Here is an 18148-nt window from a genome sequence, read left to right as displayed (position 1 = left end):
TTTCCATTAGGTAGTGAACAGGGGAAACAGCCAGTTCCTCTAAATAATTCATTTTAATTCTAACTAATTGACACGTTAAATATTATTTGCTTAAAAGGTACAATATGACATGTGAGACTTGGTCAGCTGTTGAAATCTAACTCAAGCTCATTCAGCCTGGATTTGGAGCTCAGAGAATCAGGTTTGTTGTTTATACTGCTAGCACAGCAGCTTTGGACCACTGAGGATTTTCAAGCCACAGATGCAGGGGGACCCAGCAGGGGATAGTGGTCCAGAGCAGCAGCCCCCCTGAACACCGCCCGGACCAGGACCAAGACCAGTGGAGACCAGTCAAATGACAGGAAATGCTGAGGTCATGAGATGCATGAAGTGGGAGAGGAACAAGAGGGAGGTCAGGCATCAGTCCACCTCCAGAGGCCTTCGCTAGCGCATTCCACTGGACTCCCGCCTCTTGAGTTACTCAGAGTATCATTATGATGCTGGAGGGCCCCCAGTTAGCTACCTAGCATGCTAATTTCAGTAGATAGCTGTGCAACACAGCACACAGAAGTCTGGAAGTTGGTATTTTTTCACATTCTGTTGGTAAGTTAATCTGTGAATGTTTTAAACTAAAATTATTACATGTTGCACCGCTAACAACTTAAAATCTTGATACAACAACCTTTTTAAGGGACAGGTTTCTTCCTGGCTGGGAGCCGGTTGCAGTAAGTCAGTTTTTAAGGTGTCATATTTTAATTGGTGAGTTTCATAAAAGGTGCAGGTAGGTGGATTCTTCTGGCCTTCAGACTGATGACCATACCAGCCGTCTCTAGCATTTAATTTGTGCATTTCGTTTCACATCTCATCTCATCTAGGCAACTACTCAAAGTTTTGTTGAAATGAAAAGTTGGGAGTTTGCAACAAATATCACAATGTACACTACAAAGAACACAGACACAGCATAGTTTTTAGGGGTTTAATGGGTGTACAGATTCATTTAAAGGAAGTGATAAACACATACAAAAATACCCTTTCAATACAATTTAGAAACCAACATCTAAATGACCTGTTTTGTTAAATGTTTCCAAACAGCAAAACATGAGTTGTCTGAAACAGAGTGGTGCAGATTTCATTCAAAAGAGACCTACCTGCTATGAATGCTATTAAAAAAAAGATCACATGGTACAAATATGCAAATATAAATAAAGTGATAAGAAAACCCCCAATAATGACGAATATGCCTTTTGAAAAAACTGTTCTCTGTACATTTAGCTGGGGAAACTGATGCTGGAAAAGAGCCTGTGTCCCAACTCTCTACCTGCTCCAGAGACGCCTCCTCACTATCACTTTATACTTTGTTGTGTACATATAGTATCTTCTGTGCTGAAATCAAACACAAAGTCACCCGGCTTCAGACCATAAAGATTGAGGGTTGGGGCCCGAGGCGGGAAAAAAAAGTTGTCTCCTGACCCCCCACCTGTGGCCCCAGGAGATGCCTTTTAAGAACCTCCACAGGAGGCGCTGAGGGTTAACACCCAAAATGAAGGGAATTCTGTCTCTCTCCGCCACATGAACACAACCATCTATGCATGCTCACACACAGTCTCTCACACAGACACAGTCTCACACACACTCACACAGTCTCACACCTCTCATCAAAAAGCTTCGAACCATTTTTTCACCAAGCACCACAAACCCTTTCATGAGCATGGACACAGAAACATCCAGGAGCTGGCTTCATCGGGAAGGAGCCTCTCTAACAAAACAGACCACAGTGAACTGGTGGGTGGGTGGGGGTGGGGGTCAAGCAGTATCCCTAGCCGTTTTTGTTTTTTGTTGTTCAGTCCTCCTGATGGACGAGAGGGTTCATTTAATGTCCGAAAGTCTTTGAATCACAGGTACGTACACAAAACAGATATTCACACACATTCTTCTGACTGTCTAAACTGTCTGGCACTCACTTTTTAACGGTCAACCACGCCATGAAGAGTAAGAAAACTTGTCAACCTTTTCTTTTAATCCAAGACAAACAACAGGTGTGAAGCTACACCGGACAGAAGGATTAGCGAAGCATGTTTTGATATGTGTCTCCCGATGTTCTGTGCTAATCCACGTAAGAGCTTAACATTAAATGCTTCAGAGCAATTTTCATAAATTCCAGAAAATGCATAAAGTTTCCCGTTGTCGTAAAGGATGATTATTTTTGCTCTTACCGGCACCTGAGAAGCACTGATGTCACTGGGCGTCTATGATCACCTACACACTGCAAGTCCAATACTAACCTGGAGCCCCTCCTCGGGTGGTCGTGGTGGTCCAAAGAGTCGTGGTTGTCATTTCTGTTACATCCAAGCAAACCCTCAATAAAGCCTCCCTGCAACTGTATCCAAACCTATACAGTGTTTACAAAAAAATATCCAGGGCTGGAGACAATTTTTTTTGGACAAGCAATAGAGAAAAAACAAAAAATTACAATTTTTTAAACTTTTTTTTTCTTTTTAGATAAAACTACAATAGAATGGTCAAAAGACTTAACAGTGATCTTTTGCTTTTTTTAAGACAAAAAAGTTATGTACATCAACATTTACTGTACAGGTTTCTGTTTGGGAAAAGAAAAGAAGAAGGAAAAAAAAAGAAAATAAATCGGCATACACCCAAAGTGTGTGTAGCAGGCGTCGATAAATGTTCTGGGCTTTAAAACATGTTGACTGGAACAAAAAAGGAAAATGAAAAGAAAAAAACAGCACATTTTTCCTTCTGTACTGTGGACACGTTTAAACATTGAGGGAGAAGACAAGTAAAAAACTGTCGCTTTAGTTCTCGTGTCAGATATCTCTGTGGCTGCTGTGTTAAATGCCCTCCAGCTGTGAGCGTTAACAGAGGAAGCTGACAACATCTGGTTTGACCAAATCACCTATCCACTGGCAAATCTATAATCTTTGAAGATTTGAGGCGAGGTGTCCGTCCTGCTGCTTCACACTGGACTGACCTGAACACACTCCCTGTCCCTGTGTGAAGTCAACTTCTCGGTGTTTGACTTAACTGCAAAGCCCCACCTCTGTGTGTATGAATCCAGTCTATAGTTGTGAGTTCAAGCTATGTGGATTCTGGCCTTCTCTGTCTCCTTCAGCCTCTTGGCCTGCTCGTCCAGAGAGGGGGAGTGGGGTCTCTTGGAGGGTGCTCCATTTAGTGGGTCAGGTCCTCGGCTCACTAATGTGGGGATGGAGCTGCCCACTGGGGGCACCGCATGTTTGGCTGCCACATGTTCTACAAAGAAAGAAGAGGACAAGAACAGTGAGAGAGATATATATGTCTACACTGTATTGTGTCGTCAGTTTCACATTGTTTTTAACTTGACTGAAATGGGATACTCCAGTATTGCCCAAGCCAACTCTCCCCTTAGGAACAATCAATCATATCTAATTTTATGATTTAGTTTTTTGAGAAAAGCGTATCTTTTGTTTTCATCATATTCAAATTTGAGCCATTTTTGTCCTATCCATTGGAATACCTCAGAACTCATCAATTCCTTCGATTGACTGCTGGTGGGTTTTTCTGATGGTTGCGCATTGCGAAACAGTGAAACTCATGCAACTATGCTGTCAACTTGAAACAAGAAGAAGTCATTGTGGAGAAGAAACATTCCAAAGTGTGGCTTCATTTCACAATGAAAGATGACAACAGTGCTTGTTGTTAAGTGAAGTAAAGATAGAAACACCAGCAATATGTAGTAAAATGTTTCCATCTACGTAGGCTCAAATACGAGTTATGTATATGTAGTTATGTATTCAACACTGTACACACAAGTGCCACTGCTATCCAGTTGAGCACCACGTCCATAACCGAGGGTAAATATCCTGTGTTAATAACACTAATAACATGAGCCCCTTGCAGGCAGGTTTAATAGGTGGATCTGTCCATTTTCACAATCTATGTTTTAGTTAAATAGGTTTTTGTGTTTTGAAAAATCTAAGATAAGCATATGAGTGACACTCACTTGAGCCAATGACAGGAATAGACATGCCCTTTTCTTCACTGGCAGCAGGAGTGTCAGTGGTGAGCGTGCCCTCAAACACTGCGGGCTTGGGAGGTGTGATGCTAAATTAAAGAGACACAGACAAGCCACAACACACAAAGTTAAAACATTAGCAGATCAAATAACACCAGCTGTATCAGTTGCTGTGATAATGCTGGGAGAACAGTCTGAGCTCACTTGTGGCGGTTGAGGGCCAGTTTGATGGAATTTTTCACGACACGACAGCTGTTGCTGGCCGGGAGAGGCGAGGAGGCGTCTGGCAGCTCCATGCTGGGAAGTCTCTGCAGTATCAAACAGCCACATTATAGATCACTGCACATTCCCCACATTTATTAACCAACAATCCAGGAATGAAAGAAAGCTGATGATTTACAAAGAATATGCAACCTGTGTTCTTGAGGTATCAATGGTTGGAATGGGCTTAGCCTTTGATCCAGAAAGTGGGGTCTAATAGTGAAGAAGGACAAAAAGCCAAAACACTCATTATGTTTTGTCTTGATCTACATAGTTTGTTAGAAGCAGACAGTAAGTAACACTTACAGTATTGTGTCCCTCTCCTGAGCTCAAGTCAGATGGTGGATATGGCTCTTTAAATGTGGCGTCATCATTGGGCACCACCTGCAGCAAAAAAGTACAACGTTACAACTTTCACTTTGCGTGACAGGTCAACTGCAATTAATATAAAAACACATCCATGGTATCTAAACTCCTGCTCTGACCTGAGAGCACCTTCCTCACCTCTGTTTCTTTGAGCCTCTTGGTCAGGTCCTCTTCTGTAGGCGAGTGTGGTCTCTTGGCAGGAGCTCCATTGACTGAGTCCTCCAGACCGTTGGGCTCCTCTTTAGGGCTGCTGGCAGCATTAGGCATCACGTCCCCGCTCAGCAGTGGTGGGGTGGAGCTGCTGGCTGGTGGAGAAGGAGGCTTTGTTTTTATTGGAGGCTCTTCATGAGGAAAAGGAGACAGACAAAGAAATTAGTTCAGGATGGTATCACTTTAAGGACATGTTTTTAATGTATTTAATATTGTCCTCTAGTTTTGGTTGCCATTCATCGTGTATAAACTATACGGTGACTAGATAATGGGATTGTCAACTAGTCTGTATCACTTTGAATACACAATTACTGGCCGTGACTTTTCCCTTTCATACTTAAATGAGTCGGTGTAATAGTAACTAGAAAAAAGACTCACTTGCGCCAATGACAGGGATGGACATGCCCTGGTCTTGAGCAGCTGGTGCCACACTGGGTGCTGGAGAGCCCTCAACAAAAAGCTGCTTGGGAGGGCTGACGCTGCAAAATACAGAGAAGAAAAAAACATTAATTCAGCATCATATGGTGGATTTGAGCTTGGTCATTGTAGTTAGTAATATATGGCAAAGTAGAATGGATAAAATCATCTGTGGATATGAAAATAAAATAAAACACTAAACTGTATCAGGTGGAAACAAAGATTAACTGCGCTACAAGTGTGGAGGTGTATCTTACCTGTCATCAGTGTCGGACACAGGCTTAGAGGGTTTGGTGGCTGGGGAGCTAAAGGGAGTCCCTGAGTCTGTGTCTCTGGAGCTGTCCAGATGACTGCTGTCCAGAGAGATCCTCTTGGAGCTCCCCCCGTTAGAGCTACGGTTCAACTCAGCTATGCTCTGCACAAAAGAAACAAACAAAACAGACAAAGAGAAACGATATTAAGACGATAACTATGACATGTCTAAAGACGATTTAGACCTAATCTGCACAGAAAACATCTCACCCTCTTCTTCTTCTGCACTAGTTCAGGAGGAAGGTACTGATGCAGCTGTTTTTTCTTCACATGTGTTGCTTCGATCTTCATTCCGTCCTTCAGCATGTTGATGTTGTTAGCTTGTCTGTACACTGCAGAGAACATGTCATGTTAAGGTTTACTCATTACCATCAAGGGTGTAAAAACATGTTTCTTCTTCATACAAGTGACTGCTGAGCATTTCCTCTATTTTGATGCATGAACACAAACAAAGCTTGGGCAATATATTCCTAATGTAATGATTACATATTCTTTAGCAATTTTAGACCAGGCAGTGACTTTTCTTTCTGTCTCATGTTTAAGAGAAAGACAAGTTTGCTTTGAACCCAGATAACTACGGCTTATTTGTTCCAATTAGTCAAGAGAAAAGTGTCTTATACAGATTGTATTTTCTCTTATGTTCATATGAGCCGGAAGTTATATTGCACGTCAATCAGAGACAAGAACAGTAGGAGTGACATCAGCCACCATTATAGTCATAGAACAGTAGAAGCTTTAAAGCATGTCGGTGAGCCCTACCAAGCAGCTGAATTTACTGCAGTCATTACGAACGGGTGACGATCACATTAATTAGCAAAACTATCTAATCATGTTACACATTTGAACTGTACAAAAAAAGAAATAGTACGAGGTTGCTCCACGACCACCAACAAAGACAGATATGGCGGGACCTACCAGTGTCTGTGAAGGACTGGATGTCGTATGTGAGGTCAATGTTCACACTTTCTGCATTCTCCACTTTCTTGAAGATGATCCCAATAAACCACATTGACACAAAGTCGTTCCTGTTAAAGAAACACAAACACAGCCAAACAAGATACAGTTAGCTTGTGTTTATTTTATGCTTGCTTTAGACGATACTGCAGAGCAGGTTTGTGATGCTGGAGCATGTCAACAGGGAAGAAATACACACAATTACACAGTACTCTAAAAGCTGCATGTCTGCCTAACAACTCTGGCCACTATGAATTCCATGACTCAAAGACTTGCACTCAGCACAGTGCAACAAGCAACTTGTTCCAAGCAAAAAAAAAGTTGCCGAGTAGTCCATGAAAAGGTTTGATGACGAGCAGAATTTGCTTTGCTTTACTTTTCCCTCAGAAAGCTGTACGTATAAAACAGAACTCACTCGCTGCGGTTCTCTTTGGAGCCAGGGAAGGACTGGGGGTTGACATGAGCCAAGGTGATGTACTCATTCCTCTCCAGGTTTCCCACCAGAACTCGAATTTTTGACTCCACCAGACCGATCCTGAGGGGAAAACATCAGTATGTATTCACAGAGGTGCTGGTAACAACTTATCTTCACTTCCTTTAGTGAAAAACACGTTCAGAAATACAAAACAAAAAGTCAGGTATGCAGCCGTCAGATGGCTGAGTTCAAATGCTTTAACACAAAAAAAGTTTAGTTTAAACACAATGAAGGCTGAAAGTGGTTTTGTTTGATTTCAACTTACAGACCAAAAGAAAATCTAACCTTTTGACACTCACCATTCTAAGTGGTTTTCTTCTGTGGATGCACTGGCAGTCAGAACGATGTAATGCCTGTAGCGAAAAAAACAAAAAACAAAATCAGACAAGTGTGGGAGGAACTTTCATAAACAAAATGAGTCGACCAAACTACTGACCACAGCTAGGATGAGTCAAATCTGCCCATACCCAAAAAGTGAAAACAATAAGTTGGTTGGGGAAAAAGGCTTGCATCATCCAGTTTTAGTTTGAACGGCACAAACAGTCTATGCCCCTTAGAAAACTGTGAATGCCACACAAACTGATGGTGGCTTGAGCCTGATATGAACTACGAACAATGCCTGGAGTTTTTCCCTTTTACACGTGTAGCAAACAATTAAACCAAACACATACAACTTGCATGTAAAATGTCAAAGAAATTTTAGTTCCAAGTAAGGAAACAGTGATAATAACGAAAGCAACACATACTTGTACTTTTGGAAAAAGTTGGGTGGCTCAAAGAGTTTGGGCCATTCTGCTTTTCCCTGAAGAATCTCATCTGTGACACTGAGACCTGTTCAAACCACATAAACGGATCAGGATTAACACAAAATCAGGATGAAATCATCAACCAAGAACAGTTTGAAAAATGGAAACTAAATGTGCAGAATCATTTTTACCATTGACTCAATAAGAATGTTAATCAGAGGAAGAGAAATGTACGGTGACCAATGCCGTTCAGACATTTTAGGAACCTGAAAAACCAGGCGAACAGACATTTTTGTTGTGTTGCTTCAGTCGTGCAGTCCGTCATACCATATTTGAACTCTTCGCTCATGATGGTTCGTGTTGATGTGGAGACATTGTATGTGGAGTTCTGCTGGGGGTAGGCCGGCGTGATGATGGGCATCAGGTGGTATCTGTCAGATGGGTTGACCTAAAAAAACAGAACAGGGACCATGACTGATTTCACTGCAGATAAGACTTTACCAAGTGAGCGCACACACACACACACATCATACTGAGAGTAGGGCAACATCACACACACACACACACACACACACACACACCGAAAGGCCTCATAAAACAGCACACACATCCACTGGGTACATCCCGACACACTTATCCGCCTTCACGTTTCGCTGATTTGCATTATTTCCCTCAAGGAAACATATTGTGAAAATGTGACACGTTTCACTTTCAAATGTCATGTGATTTGTCAGTTACTGATGAAGACTGCACAGCTGGATCACCTATCAGAGCTTCGGCAGAAGTAACTAATGTAATGAGAATGGGACATTCTACCCAAAAAGTAACCCCTTTTACATAGCCGTTTCACAGAGAGTGCTGTGCCTTTGTTCTACATCGCTATTCTATATTAAAAAAAAAAAAAAAAAAGGTATGTAGATGGCAGCAGCAGAGGTATTAACAGCACCAAATCAACTGCATTAAAAGAGTGAGCTGGCAGGACAGAAGTGCGACATTTTGATAATGTGTCAAGTGTGAGACCCACAACTGATTTAGATTTAAAAAGCAAAAGAAAAACAGCTGAAAATATCTGGAGACGTGGGAAACAGAACTTCTGGGAGCTTTATTACTTGTTAAACAGAAGATCGTACGCCCTACAACAAGGATACTAAATCATTCTTATTTCCATGTTGTTCACTTGTTTAAAAAATGCTTCCTGAGTATGCAAAACTTCACATTATATGTAGGCGCAGCTGCATTATATGTCAAGCCTTGGTGTAAAAAAGGCTGGCAAGTCACAATCATCCTTACCAAAAATTGTAGCCATTTCATTTTGATGTCCTCATACATGACAAGATATCTTTTAAAATATTACACTGTACATTAAGCCTCGATACTGACAAACAAAAATCCTGCATTTTGACTTGTGGACAGAGGAGCCCTCTTACCAACAAGAGCCATCGAGTGTAAATATACATAGTTTGTGAAGAGCTGTTGGAGAAATGACTTTTGACCATTTCTGCCAGCAGACACAGAAACAGTTTTGTTTGAAATTGTTCTAATAGTCCAGATTCTGATGAGCATTTATCATAGTAAATAGAATTTCCTAAAAGTAGTAGGAATTAATAAAGTTCTATTCAAACTGCATGGTGATTGTTGACAGTACTGTGACTGAACGGAAACGACACCAATAGATAAATAAAATGTGTTTATTTCTGAAAGGACACTGCAAACATGACACAGCACTTACAACAGCTAGAAGGTTTTCAAGGAAAGCTTAAGACCAATTAGTTTGGGAGAAGTAGATTGTATAATAGATTTAATAAGATATAATTATGAAAGACAATCAAAACAAATTTTTAGTCAAAACATATATAACAAAGCCCTCGGCAAGTCATTCAAAATGGATAGCCAAAAAGGAAGAGTGTCTAACAGGCTTCCTTAACAAATATTTACTGCACTGCACACCGTACTTTTATTTATCTGTACACAAAGTAGTGCGCACATTCAATTTAAAACACAAATGTCAGATCTGTAATGAAATTGAATGCATTTTATTGTAGGGATGTGTCTGTCTAACAAAAAAAAAAGACGTCCCCGTAGGAAGTCTTCCTTGCTCCAAGCTGCTCTGGGAAGACTCCTCCGAGCAGAGTTAAGGGGATTGGAACTCATATAGGGGACGCGATCAAATTCCAGGTCACATGAGGACAGAGGAATGAGGAAACATGAAATATCAGAAAACAAATGTACCTATACTCCATCTGTTGAGCCAAGTTTAAAAACACCAATAAACTTTTCATACCTCAGCAGATTCCCTCTATTCGGATAGTGTTCCCTGTTTGTGTACAATAATAGAAAACGGAGGCATAACCACATTTTAAAACATGCAGAGATAAAACTCTGGTTTCATACTCACTCTAGGATCCCACACAGGTAGGTTCAGATTACTGTCCTCAGGCTGTTTCAAAAGCACAGGATTTGGCCACTCCCTGCAGAACAGAAATGACTAATGTAGTACAATGTGTGAATACTGAAACAGAACTGACATTGCACAAAGCTGTGACATACTGCCACCAAGTGGAGCAGGAGAAATATGAAGTTCTAACTGCATGAGCTGCATTCTCACCATTTAGAAAACACCAGGAAGAACTTGTGGACCAGCGTAGCAGCCACAGCATTTGGGTAGAGCTGGCAGGTCCTGGCCACCAGCATGGCCCATGACACTCCACCCAGGAACCCCAGCATGTTGGAGTAGATCCCACGTCCTGCAGGTGGAGGACGCATTACAATCAGGCAGACCAAAAGAGCCCAGTGCTGGTTTGTGAAGTAAACACTAAACTCTAAACTGGTACCACATCTGTAGCAGGTGAATATCATTAACTCTACTCACAAATTTGACACTCATTCTTTTAGACCTTTAACATATTTGCTATAACTGCTAAACAAGACTCATGGATGCAATAAAAGCAGACATACAGAATGTAAATGACAAACATCTGAGTCGACTTACGTTTTGCCCACAGTTTGATGGCTCTTAATGTCAGCCTGAAGTTTTCTTTGTTTGGCACCAGGTATAAAATTTCATCTGTCACTCGACAGCCTGTAAGAAAAACACATCAGAAATATATAAAAAAAACTGTGACAGGATCAATGCTCTCACAATTATGGTGTAAATTCTGAGTAAAACTGGATTCAGTTGAAAAAAAGACTTCTGTTGTTTAGATAGATAAATGGTATACCTGTCACAACTAGCTGCTGCCAAGGCAAGTACTATAATCGTATTATGTATTGCTCCTGTACACTGTATGTATGTAACCCGACAAGAAATGGAGCGTACCATTAAGGCTGCGGATACATCGAATGTCCAAGTTTCTCAGGATGGAGTCTCCCCTCAGGTCCAGGTTGTCTGGGATGGACTGTAAGGCCAGTCTGGCAAAAAGCAGGTCAATCTACTCCGACAGAGACACAAAAAAAAAATCAAGTAGTGATGAAACAGAGAATAAACTGGTCCTCATTAACAACCTGCCCTGTTCAGCTCAATTGGACTTAGTGGTTGTTGATACAGATAAAAATATGCACAACAGAACGTCATAATTAGGCAGATATGGACAAAGCAGTGTAGCACACTTAGGTCATACTATTAGATGGTTCAGTCTAAGTTTTTCTTTAGAAATGTCATTGAGGCAAAGTACTTCAAAAGCAAACTACATCATGTACAGAGGTTTTAAATTCAAGCAGAAACTGGAACAGTGGTTATGTCAATATTCAGCTCGGTCACTTTATTCTGTACAACCTTCTCTGCTCTATTAACTGGACCACCAGCCTGTCATATGCTTCATATCCGAGAAAACCATGATCCTTGGCACATGTATAGTAGCATACTAGTACATCTGAGGGGAAGTAACCTCACAGTTCTTTCAGTGCCTTACACTACCTAAACAAGATTTGTCAAAATTTTATTTCTGAGGTGTGTATTTTGTTAACCAATACCACTAAATGAAGGCAACACAAAGTCAAACTCTTACCTCTATTCCGTCAAATTTGAATTTTATCACTGGCACAAAAGCGTCTTCGACAGCCTTGAAAAAGCACCAAAAGGACGATATCACCAACAAAATATAGACATAGCGACTTTATCAAAGACTAAATGTAACCTCAAATGGACAACATGTGAATATCAAGGACATAAACACAGATTATCCACAATATAACATTCCATAGACTTAGAGTGTTGTGTTTGGAGACAGCTGATAACAGCTGTAGGTGAGAGTTGGTTCAAATTCAGAAAACATGAGAACAGTGTGGAATGTGAGTCACTTATGGTCTCTTTAGGGACCAGGGAATAAATATCCAACTAAATTAGCATTGTCCTTGTCAAATATTCAAGAAACAGAGGGCTACTCTCAGTAACACTGATCAACCAGTAAAAGTGCACTCAGTCGCAACACTATGCATTTATGGATAAGAACAAGATGAGAATGTATTTATTCATTTATCAGCTCTGTGTAAACACTTCAACAAATAGCAGGTAATGTGATGATTTGGTATGATTCTAATTTAGTGTCACAACAAACATAAACCTAAGGGGTGTTCACACTTATTGGCGTTTATAAATACACACACCTTGGGAAATTAATTCTGTTTATCAGCAGACCTAACAGCACCATAGGGCATGCTCATCTGCTGACTTACATTATTACTCACTCTCGGCAAGTGCTTTCTTATATCTCACTAGCAAAAGTGAACTGTAAAGATGTAATGCAGAAATCTATACCAATGTTAGCAACAGTACAGTGAACTCAGCTCTCCTACATATTTCTCCCACAGGAAAACTCATGTACACGGGTAGAAAACTCAGTCTGTACAATCAAAGGACTTTTTAGTGAAAAGGGGGAAAGAGCAACACGTTAAGGGATGAAACAGATGCTTCCTTCATTGGGAAATGGCCAAACATGATGGTTACCCTTTAGATGACATGCTAAGTTTTTGACTTTTGTCCCAGAAGAATGTCACATTGAGCCTTAATGACAAAATGCCAGAGACTCACCCTCAGGTCTTTGATCTCTTCGTGCTGTTTCAATTTCTCAAAGAAAGACTGGAAAAAGTCAGTTCTCTCTACATGGCGTGGAGCCACACATAAGGCATCAATATCAGCACCTGGAAGAAACAATAAGTGCAAACAGTGTTGCCCAGTAGGTTGAATAATTGGTGACTACAATAACAATCTACTAAGTACAGTAAACAAAGCTCATTCAAGGCTAAAGAGAGTCCATGTGATAAAACACAGCAGATAAACAAGGAGGGCAGCTAAAGGCAGGAACACACTGGCCCAACCGTTGGACATCTGAAGCATTTCAGGAGACTGGGACAATGTCGGGAACAAATATGTTTGGTGTGTTCAGCTGCGTTGGAAGCTTTCGGAGCTGCGCGGAAGTTGTCTACTCCGATTCAACATGCGAAGTCTGAGAAGGTTGGCTGTCAGTAGTCTGAGCCATTTGATTTTCTGATTGGTACGTATGACCATTCTGACTGGCGGCGTGCTAGCGAATCAGCGCAGTGTGTGGAAGGGGCGGAACACTGTGTGCGCTTTGTTTTTCTACGCACTCTGTTCCGCCTTTTCCTGTTTTCATGTAGTGCCACCCGCTTATTGCATTTCACGCAGAACGTACACGCTACCGTGGAGCAACTTTTCTGCCAAGCGGGTCAGACGAGAGGCAACTGAGTGGCCGGATGAAGGCAGCTGGCCGATGGTTTGAGTCTTGGCCGTCTGTGAGGTCCTTAAGGAGGAGTGCTGCAACATCTAAGTACTGTTTTCTGTGACTCGCTGATAAATTCTGGCCCTGCCTTGAACAGTCCCAGTAGATAGTTAGGCTATAAATAAATGTTAAAAAATATATGGTTTGAGTATTAAAATTATATAAACATAGCACTGTCTTTTGCTGTTTTAGGTGTATATTTTTCCAATGACCTTTTACCTTTTGATCGCACTTTTGTCTGATGTTTTGAGTCTATAGTAAGCTTGTGGTTAGCTGGCTTTCAGACCCCAAAACTAGTCTTTTCAATAAAAACTCAATAGCAGAGGAATATGACAATGCCAGCCTCGTGCTTTAGCACGGACAGGGTGAACTGAGCCTTTCAAAAATGACGCATGCCTGCTTAGAAAGGGCTGAGTCCTTTGTGACAGTTTATGTTCTGTTACCTCAATTTGCTTTTAGCGCCTTTTCAAAAGTCAATGCAGCAAATCACACAGCATGGATGTTAAAATCTAACGATGTCAGAAAACTAGCAAAAAAAATGGAGATTTAATTGATGATGTGGCAGCAATGAATGAAAGACCACAATACAAAAATATCAACTAGTCATACCTTTTGTGTGCACTCCAAGTCGGTACGACCCAAATGTAAATATCTTGCCCCCAACACAGCTTATAGCTGATGGTGGGAGGTTCTGTAGAGGAGAGGAACATTCAGAAAGCAAAGTCAGTATTATGGTCAATGATCTTTAATGTCAGCATAATAAATCACAGCTTTTATTTAGACAGCATTCAACAGAACAGAACCTACCTTTAACTCACTGATCTCTGCAATCCACTCTTTAACAAAGTTATTCAACTTCCCAAGAACAGCAAGTCTGAAAGGAGATACAGGTTTCAGCAGGTGCTTCATTCACAATTCACACCCTTTAACTGAGCATGCAATGGCAAAGAAAATAATAGAAATACACCACACATAGACTAGGTCGCTGTAAATATGTACATTCAAGCACAAAGACATATAGATTTAGTAGCTCACCTATGGTTCAACTCCTCTTCATCTTCAAACACCCCAAAAGGCTTCATAGCATCACAGAGCTTCTTGGTGTACTGGTGGTCTATTTCTCGTGGGGGTGCGAGGCTGATAGCAGAGGTGATGCCATAGTGTCTCTGAGGCTGCTGCCCACCAGGCATGGTGCTGAGAGGGGGCAAAACACGAAATGACACTTCGCGGTTACTACAAAACGACACTTCACGTCACTATATTAATGTTTTCATATCATCGTTACTCCAACCCAGTCTTAAATAAAGAACAAGACTGTGAACTGACAATTTGTTTAGCTACCAAGCGAAGGCCAGGACAGTCATCAGCCGAAATGTGAGAGGTGTTGTTCTTTGCTAGTGTTTGTACCGCTCCTTACTATGACCGCGAACCCGTGTGTAAACACAGGTTAGCTAGCGCTACATACTCTGACAGCAATGTGCTTCCTTCACACCATTTCATCAACCATTTTGATATAAATGCCGCAGTTGTATGTTATTCCAAATCAGAAAACTATGTTCCCAAAAATTGCCGAAACGTGTTTGAAATGTGTTACTATTCAACCTCTGGCGGCGGACGAACATTAGCCGAGAGGCTACAAACAGGTTGGAAGCGCTAACAAATTGGCTAATTTAGCAAGTTAGCAAACGTTATTTGGCAGCTACGGAAGAACTGGCTCGCTTTCCTCTTGGACATATATGAGCGCTAATATCTTGTCAAACTCAAACAATAAGTGAAATTCGTTCGTTTTGTGGACATACGTGCACCATAGTTACCTAACAACAAATAAGCAAGTTAGCATCCAAACGCTGGCTGCAGGCCTTGTTTGGTTGTTGTGACAGTTAGCTAACGTTAGCATTTAGCCTATTCTTCAGGACTCTCTCAAACGCGGATCAAAATCGTCGTAAATGGAGATTGTGGCACATGCATGACTTACCTTGACATTTCTTTCATGACAATGCAAAAAGCTCGCACTGCTTTTTTCCGCCGTGAATCCGTAAAAAACTAACAAAGTCGGCAAGTGGAAATGATAACAGCCTCGACCTGATTACAACAATGGTCACTTTTCGGAGAGCAGTTCAAACCTCCCCACTGAACCGGAATCACTTCTTATAAGATCACGTATCGGCTCGTAATCCTGAGAGAAAAGTCATATCTAACTCGTTTTACAAAAACGCAGCGGATATTTTTGGACGCTAGCAGCTAAACGCGCGTTTGATTTGCTGCCGGGCCTTTTCTTAATATTCAAAACTACAAATGTAAAGGCGTTTTGTCGGGACAACGTCTGCGTGCAGCACGCTGAGCAACCATCGTCGGCAGGCAGGCACGCACCTCCGAGGCCACGAGTCACGTGACCACGGCCGCGACACTGTCTAACTTGTACCAGCGCCTGTCGCACGAGGTGGAGTGAAGCCGAGACTGGATATTTAGATAAATGAGGTGTTACAAAGACTGAAGTGTAATACTTTAATGACAGGGCAGTTCGGCCAAATTCACGTAAGCCGATATCACTTATGTTCGTTTGCTTGCGATGATCCCAGAACCAGCTGAATTGTTAAGCCTATCGTTAAAGGTGGCTATTTACATGTAAAACGTATTATTTTCTGTAACATATATATTTGTTAAAGTGTTCATAAAATAGACAGCTTCAGTTGAATTACAGAAACCTACTGTATTTGGGGATGTAAAATAACACATAAGAACAAACACATTAATTTATGCTGCTTTGTATTTTTTATAATGCCGAATAAAAGATGCATGATTAAAAAGTAAAATGCCGTGTTGTGTTCACTATTGCTGTGCATGTCTGTGTCCAGCAGGGGGCGCGACAACCAGTCCTCACAGATAACAGCCTACGTTGGACTTGGAATCTCACTTTATTATTTATTATTGACCGTACGTTTTCCCAGAAAGTATTGTTTTATATTTACTTGAAACTTACGGAAAACAGACAGACAGACAGACACTATAAGGAAGTTAAAACATATATTTTTTTGGAATGTGGGTGATGTGACCTTATACTGCCCAGGTTCTAAAGAAGTTGTGGACACTGTGGTTCTTCTCACTTGGCACTCATAACAATTAAACTGAACTGAAGCTAAGTTGGAAAGTTATTGCAAAACATTACATTCTGTTTCTATTTACGTTTAACTCAGTGTGCCAACTTTTTGGGGAAATGGGGTCAGACATAGCTAGACAAGATATCTGTGGGCTGAACTGCGTTAAGGAACATTTATCCCCCACTACATCCGTCTTTGTAGGGGATATAACAACAATATAGGCATGTTGCAAATGCATCATAACTAATACAGGATCGCAGGATGACTAAAGAAAAGAACAATGAAAAGATAGATAGATTGTGGAGGGGGTGAGAGGCTTTGTCCATGATCACCAGCATCAAGGGCTGAAATTTCCTCCACATACTTAGCTTTAAAAGTATTTGGAGTACAACTAAAGGATTTTGCAAGGTCTCATGAATTTAACAGAAGTCTCAATGTGAATTTTTTCAAGAGATTCCATGACATGAAATGGGAAAAGTTCTGGTGGGTGCTTTGGCATTGGAATGTCCCATTTATGAATAAATGATGTGGGACTAATACTGATATGACAACAGGTAACAGATACGATTGTGAAATATGATAGACCCACTGTTGGCCATCTTCCCTCTTATCCTCTCATCATCTGCTGGTAGCCGTCTTGGTTGGTCTGAAGTTCATTCTTGTCACAGCATGTAACAAAACTTCCCTCATTGAGCGCCCAGGAAAGTTTACCAGGAAACACGATCTGTGTCATATCAATAGACACCCAACTTCAAGGCAGCTGCTGGTTTGCAGCCAAACAGGAGAAAAACTGACAAATGCATCACAACAATGCATAAACGATTCTTATGTTCTTATTAGCAGCCCAACTCTGTTAATCACAGGGTGTTCAGGTACATAAAACAGGTGAATATTTTTGCTATTTACCTGAAAAATCTGCAATATCTCTGTCAAATAGAAGCGTAATATCAAAACTTGTGCTTATAAACAGGTTTTATTGCCCTAACGAAGCTCCCAGTGTTTAACGTTTCCTGACAACTGATAAACATTTCAACTTTTTGACTTCACATTGTCTAAAAGTGTTTCTTTGGAGGTTTCATGTAGCAGAAAGACCCTGCTTGGCCTGCAGGTCCTCAGAGAACCCCCAGCTTTTTTTGAATCCCCCCCCAGGTCAAACAGCTACATCTGGTGGACAGATTAAATGCTTACACCTGATGTTAAAACAACCGGACATAATCTGTGTGGATCATCAACTGTGATCGACTTCAGACTGAACAAGTGAATGATAATCAGTTGGTTACAGTCCTACAACCACGACACCGCAAACATGACGTAAAAGACGTTTAAAATGGCACAATGCAGACGTGCCATTGTAACAGTAGGTAGCCTATGTTAGTGAATACAGACAAATTAAGTATTAAATTGTTTTAAATCATATTGCAGGTAGAGGAGTGTAGTTATGACTATAAAACTACTATAACCTGCAGTTGTTTAATGCATATAAGGGAAATTTGGTTTTAATTTGTGAGCATATTCTCTGCTCAACAACCAAATCTTTCATTCATTTCAATTTGCTGTGCTCTTTGTATTTACCTCAAAAGATATCTGAC

General features: G+C 41.0%; 1 protein-coding gene across 5 annotated transcripts; it reads right to left on the bottom strand.

The window, feature by feature from the left end:
• Window positions 1–941: 941 nt before the first annotated feature.
• Window positions 942–15877, bottom strand: papolg (poly(A) polymerase gamma). Of its 5 annotated transcripts, XM_037123234.1 has the most exons (24): window positions 15437–15877; window positions 14497–14655; window positions 14269–14335; window positions 14071–14152; window positions 12753–12862; window positions 11731–11784; window positions 11043–11154; window positions 10716–10805; window positions 10332–10470; window positions 10122–10194; window positions 8054–8174; window positions 7727–7811; window positions 7280–7333; window positions 6921–7040; window positions 6467–6576; window positions 5762–5883; window positions 5497–5654; window positions 5201–5301; window positions 4751–4953; window positions 4553–4630; window positions 4400–4459; window positions 4190–4293; window positions 3974–4074; window positions 942–3243 (listed from the first exon to the last, which is right to left on the bottom strand). In XM_037123234.1, exons 1-24 carry the CDS (start codon window positions 15451–15453, stop codon window positions 3068–3070), a joined length of 2496 nt encoding a protein of 831 aa, XP_036979129.1. In that variant the 5' UTR covers window positions 15454–15877; the 3' UTR covers window positions 942–3067. The 5 variants fall into 5 exon arrangements, 4 of the variants coding, with proteins under 4 accessions (XP_036979129.1, XP_036979132.1, XP_036979131.1 ...); XM_037123237.1 differs by lacking the exons at window positions 942–3243; window positions 3974–4074; window positions 4190–4293; ... (9 more) ...; window positions 7727–7811; window positions 8054–8174 and adding exons at window positions 9399–9875; window positions 10008–10040 and having other exon boundaries at window positions 15437–15876; XM_037123236.1 differs by lacking the exons at window positions 942–3243; window positions 3974–4074; window positions 4190–4293; ... (9 more) ...; window positions 7727–7811; window positions 8054–8174 and adding exons at window positions 9399–9872; window positions 10008–10040 and having other exon boundaries at window positions 15437–15875.
• Between the last annotated feature and the right edge of the window lie 2271 nt (window positions 15878–18148).

Source organism: Acanthopagrus latus, chromosome 15, assembly GCF_904848185.1.
Source record: "Acanthopagrus latus isolate v.2019 chromosome 15, fAcaLat1.1, whole genome shotgun sequence".
In the NCBI taxonomy this organism is placed as follows: Eukaryota; Metazoa; Chordata; class Actinopteri; order Spariformes; family Sparidae; genus Acanthopagrus; species Acanthopagrus latus.
This window is presented reverse-complemented; position numbering and strand designations above follow the sequence as displayed.

Coding starts and splice junctions, on each gene's coding strand:
- papolg (XM_037123234.1), bottom strand. Junction 10,195..10,331: donor TTCCTGGTGTTTTCTAAATG/GTGAGAATGCAG, acceptor TCTGTTCTGCAG/GGAGTGGCCAAATCCTGTGC. Junction 4,294..4,399: donor TTGATACCTCAAGAACACAG/GTTGCATATTCT, acceptor TTGATACTGCAG/AGACTTCCCAGCATGGAGCT.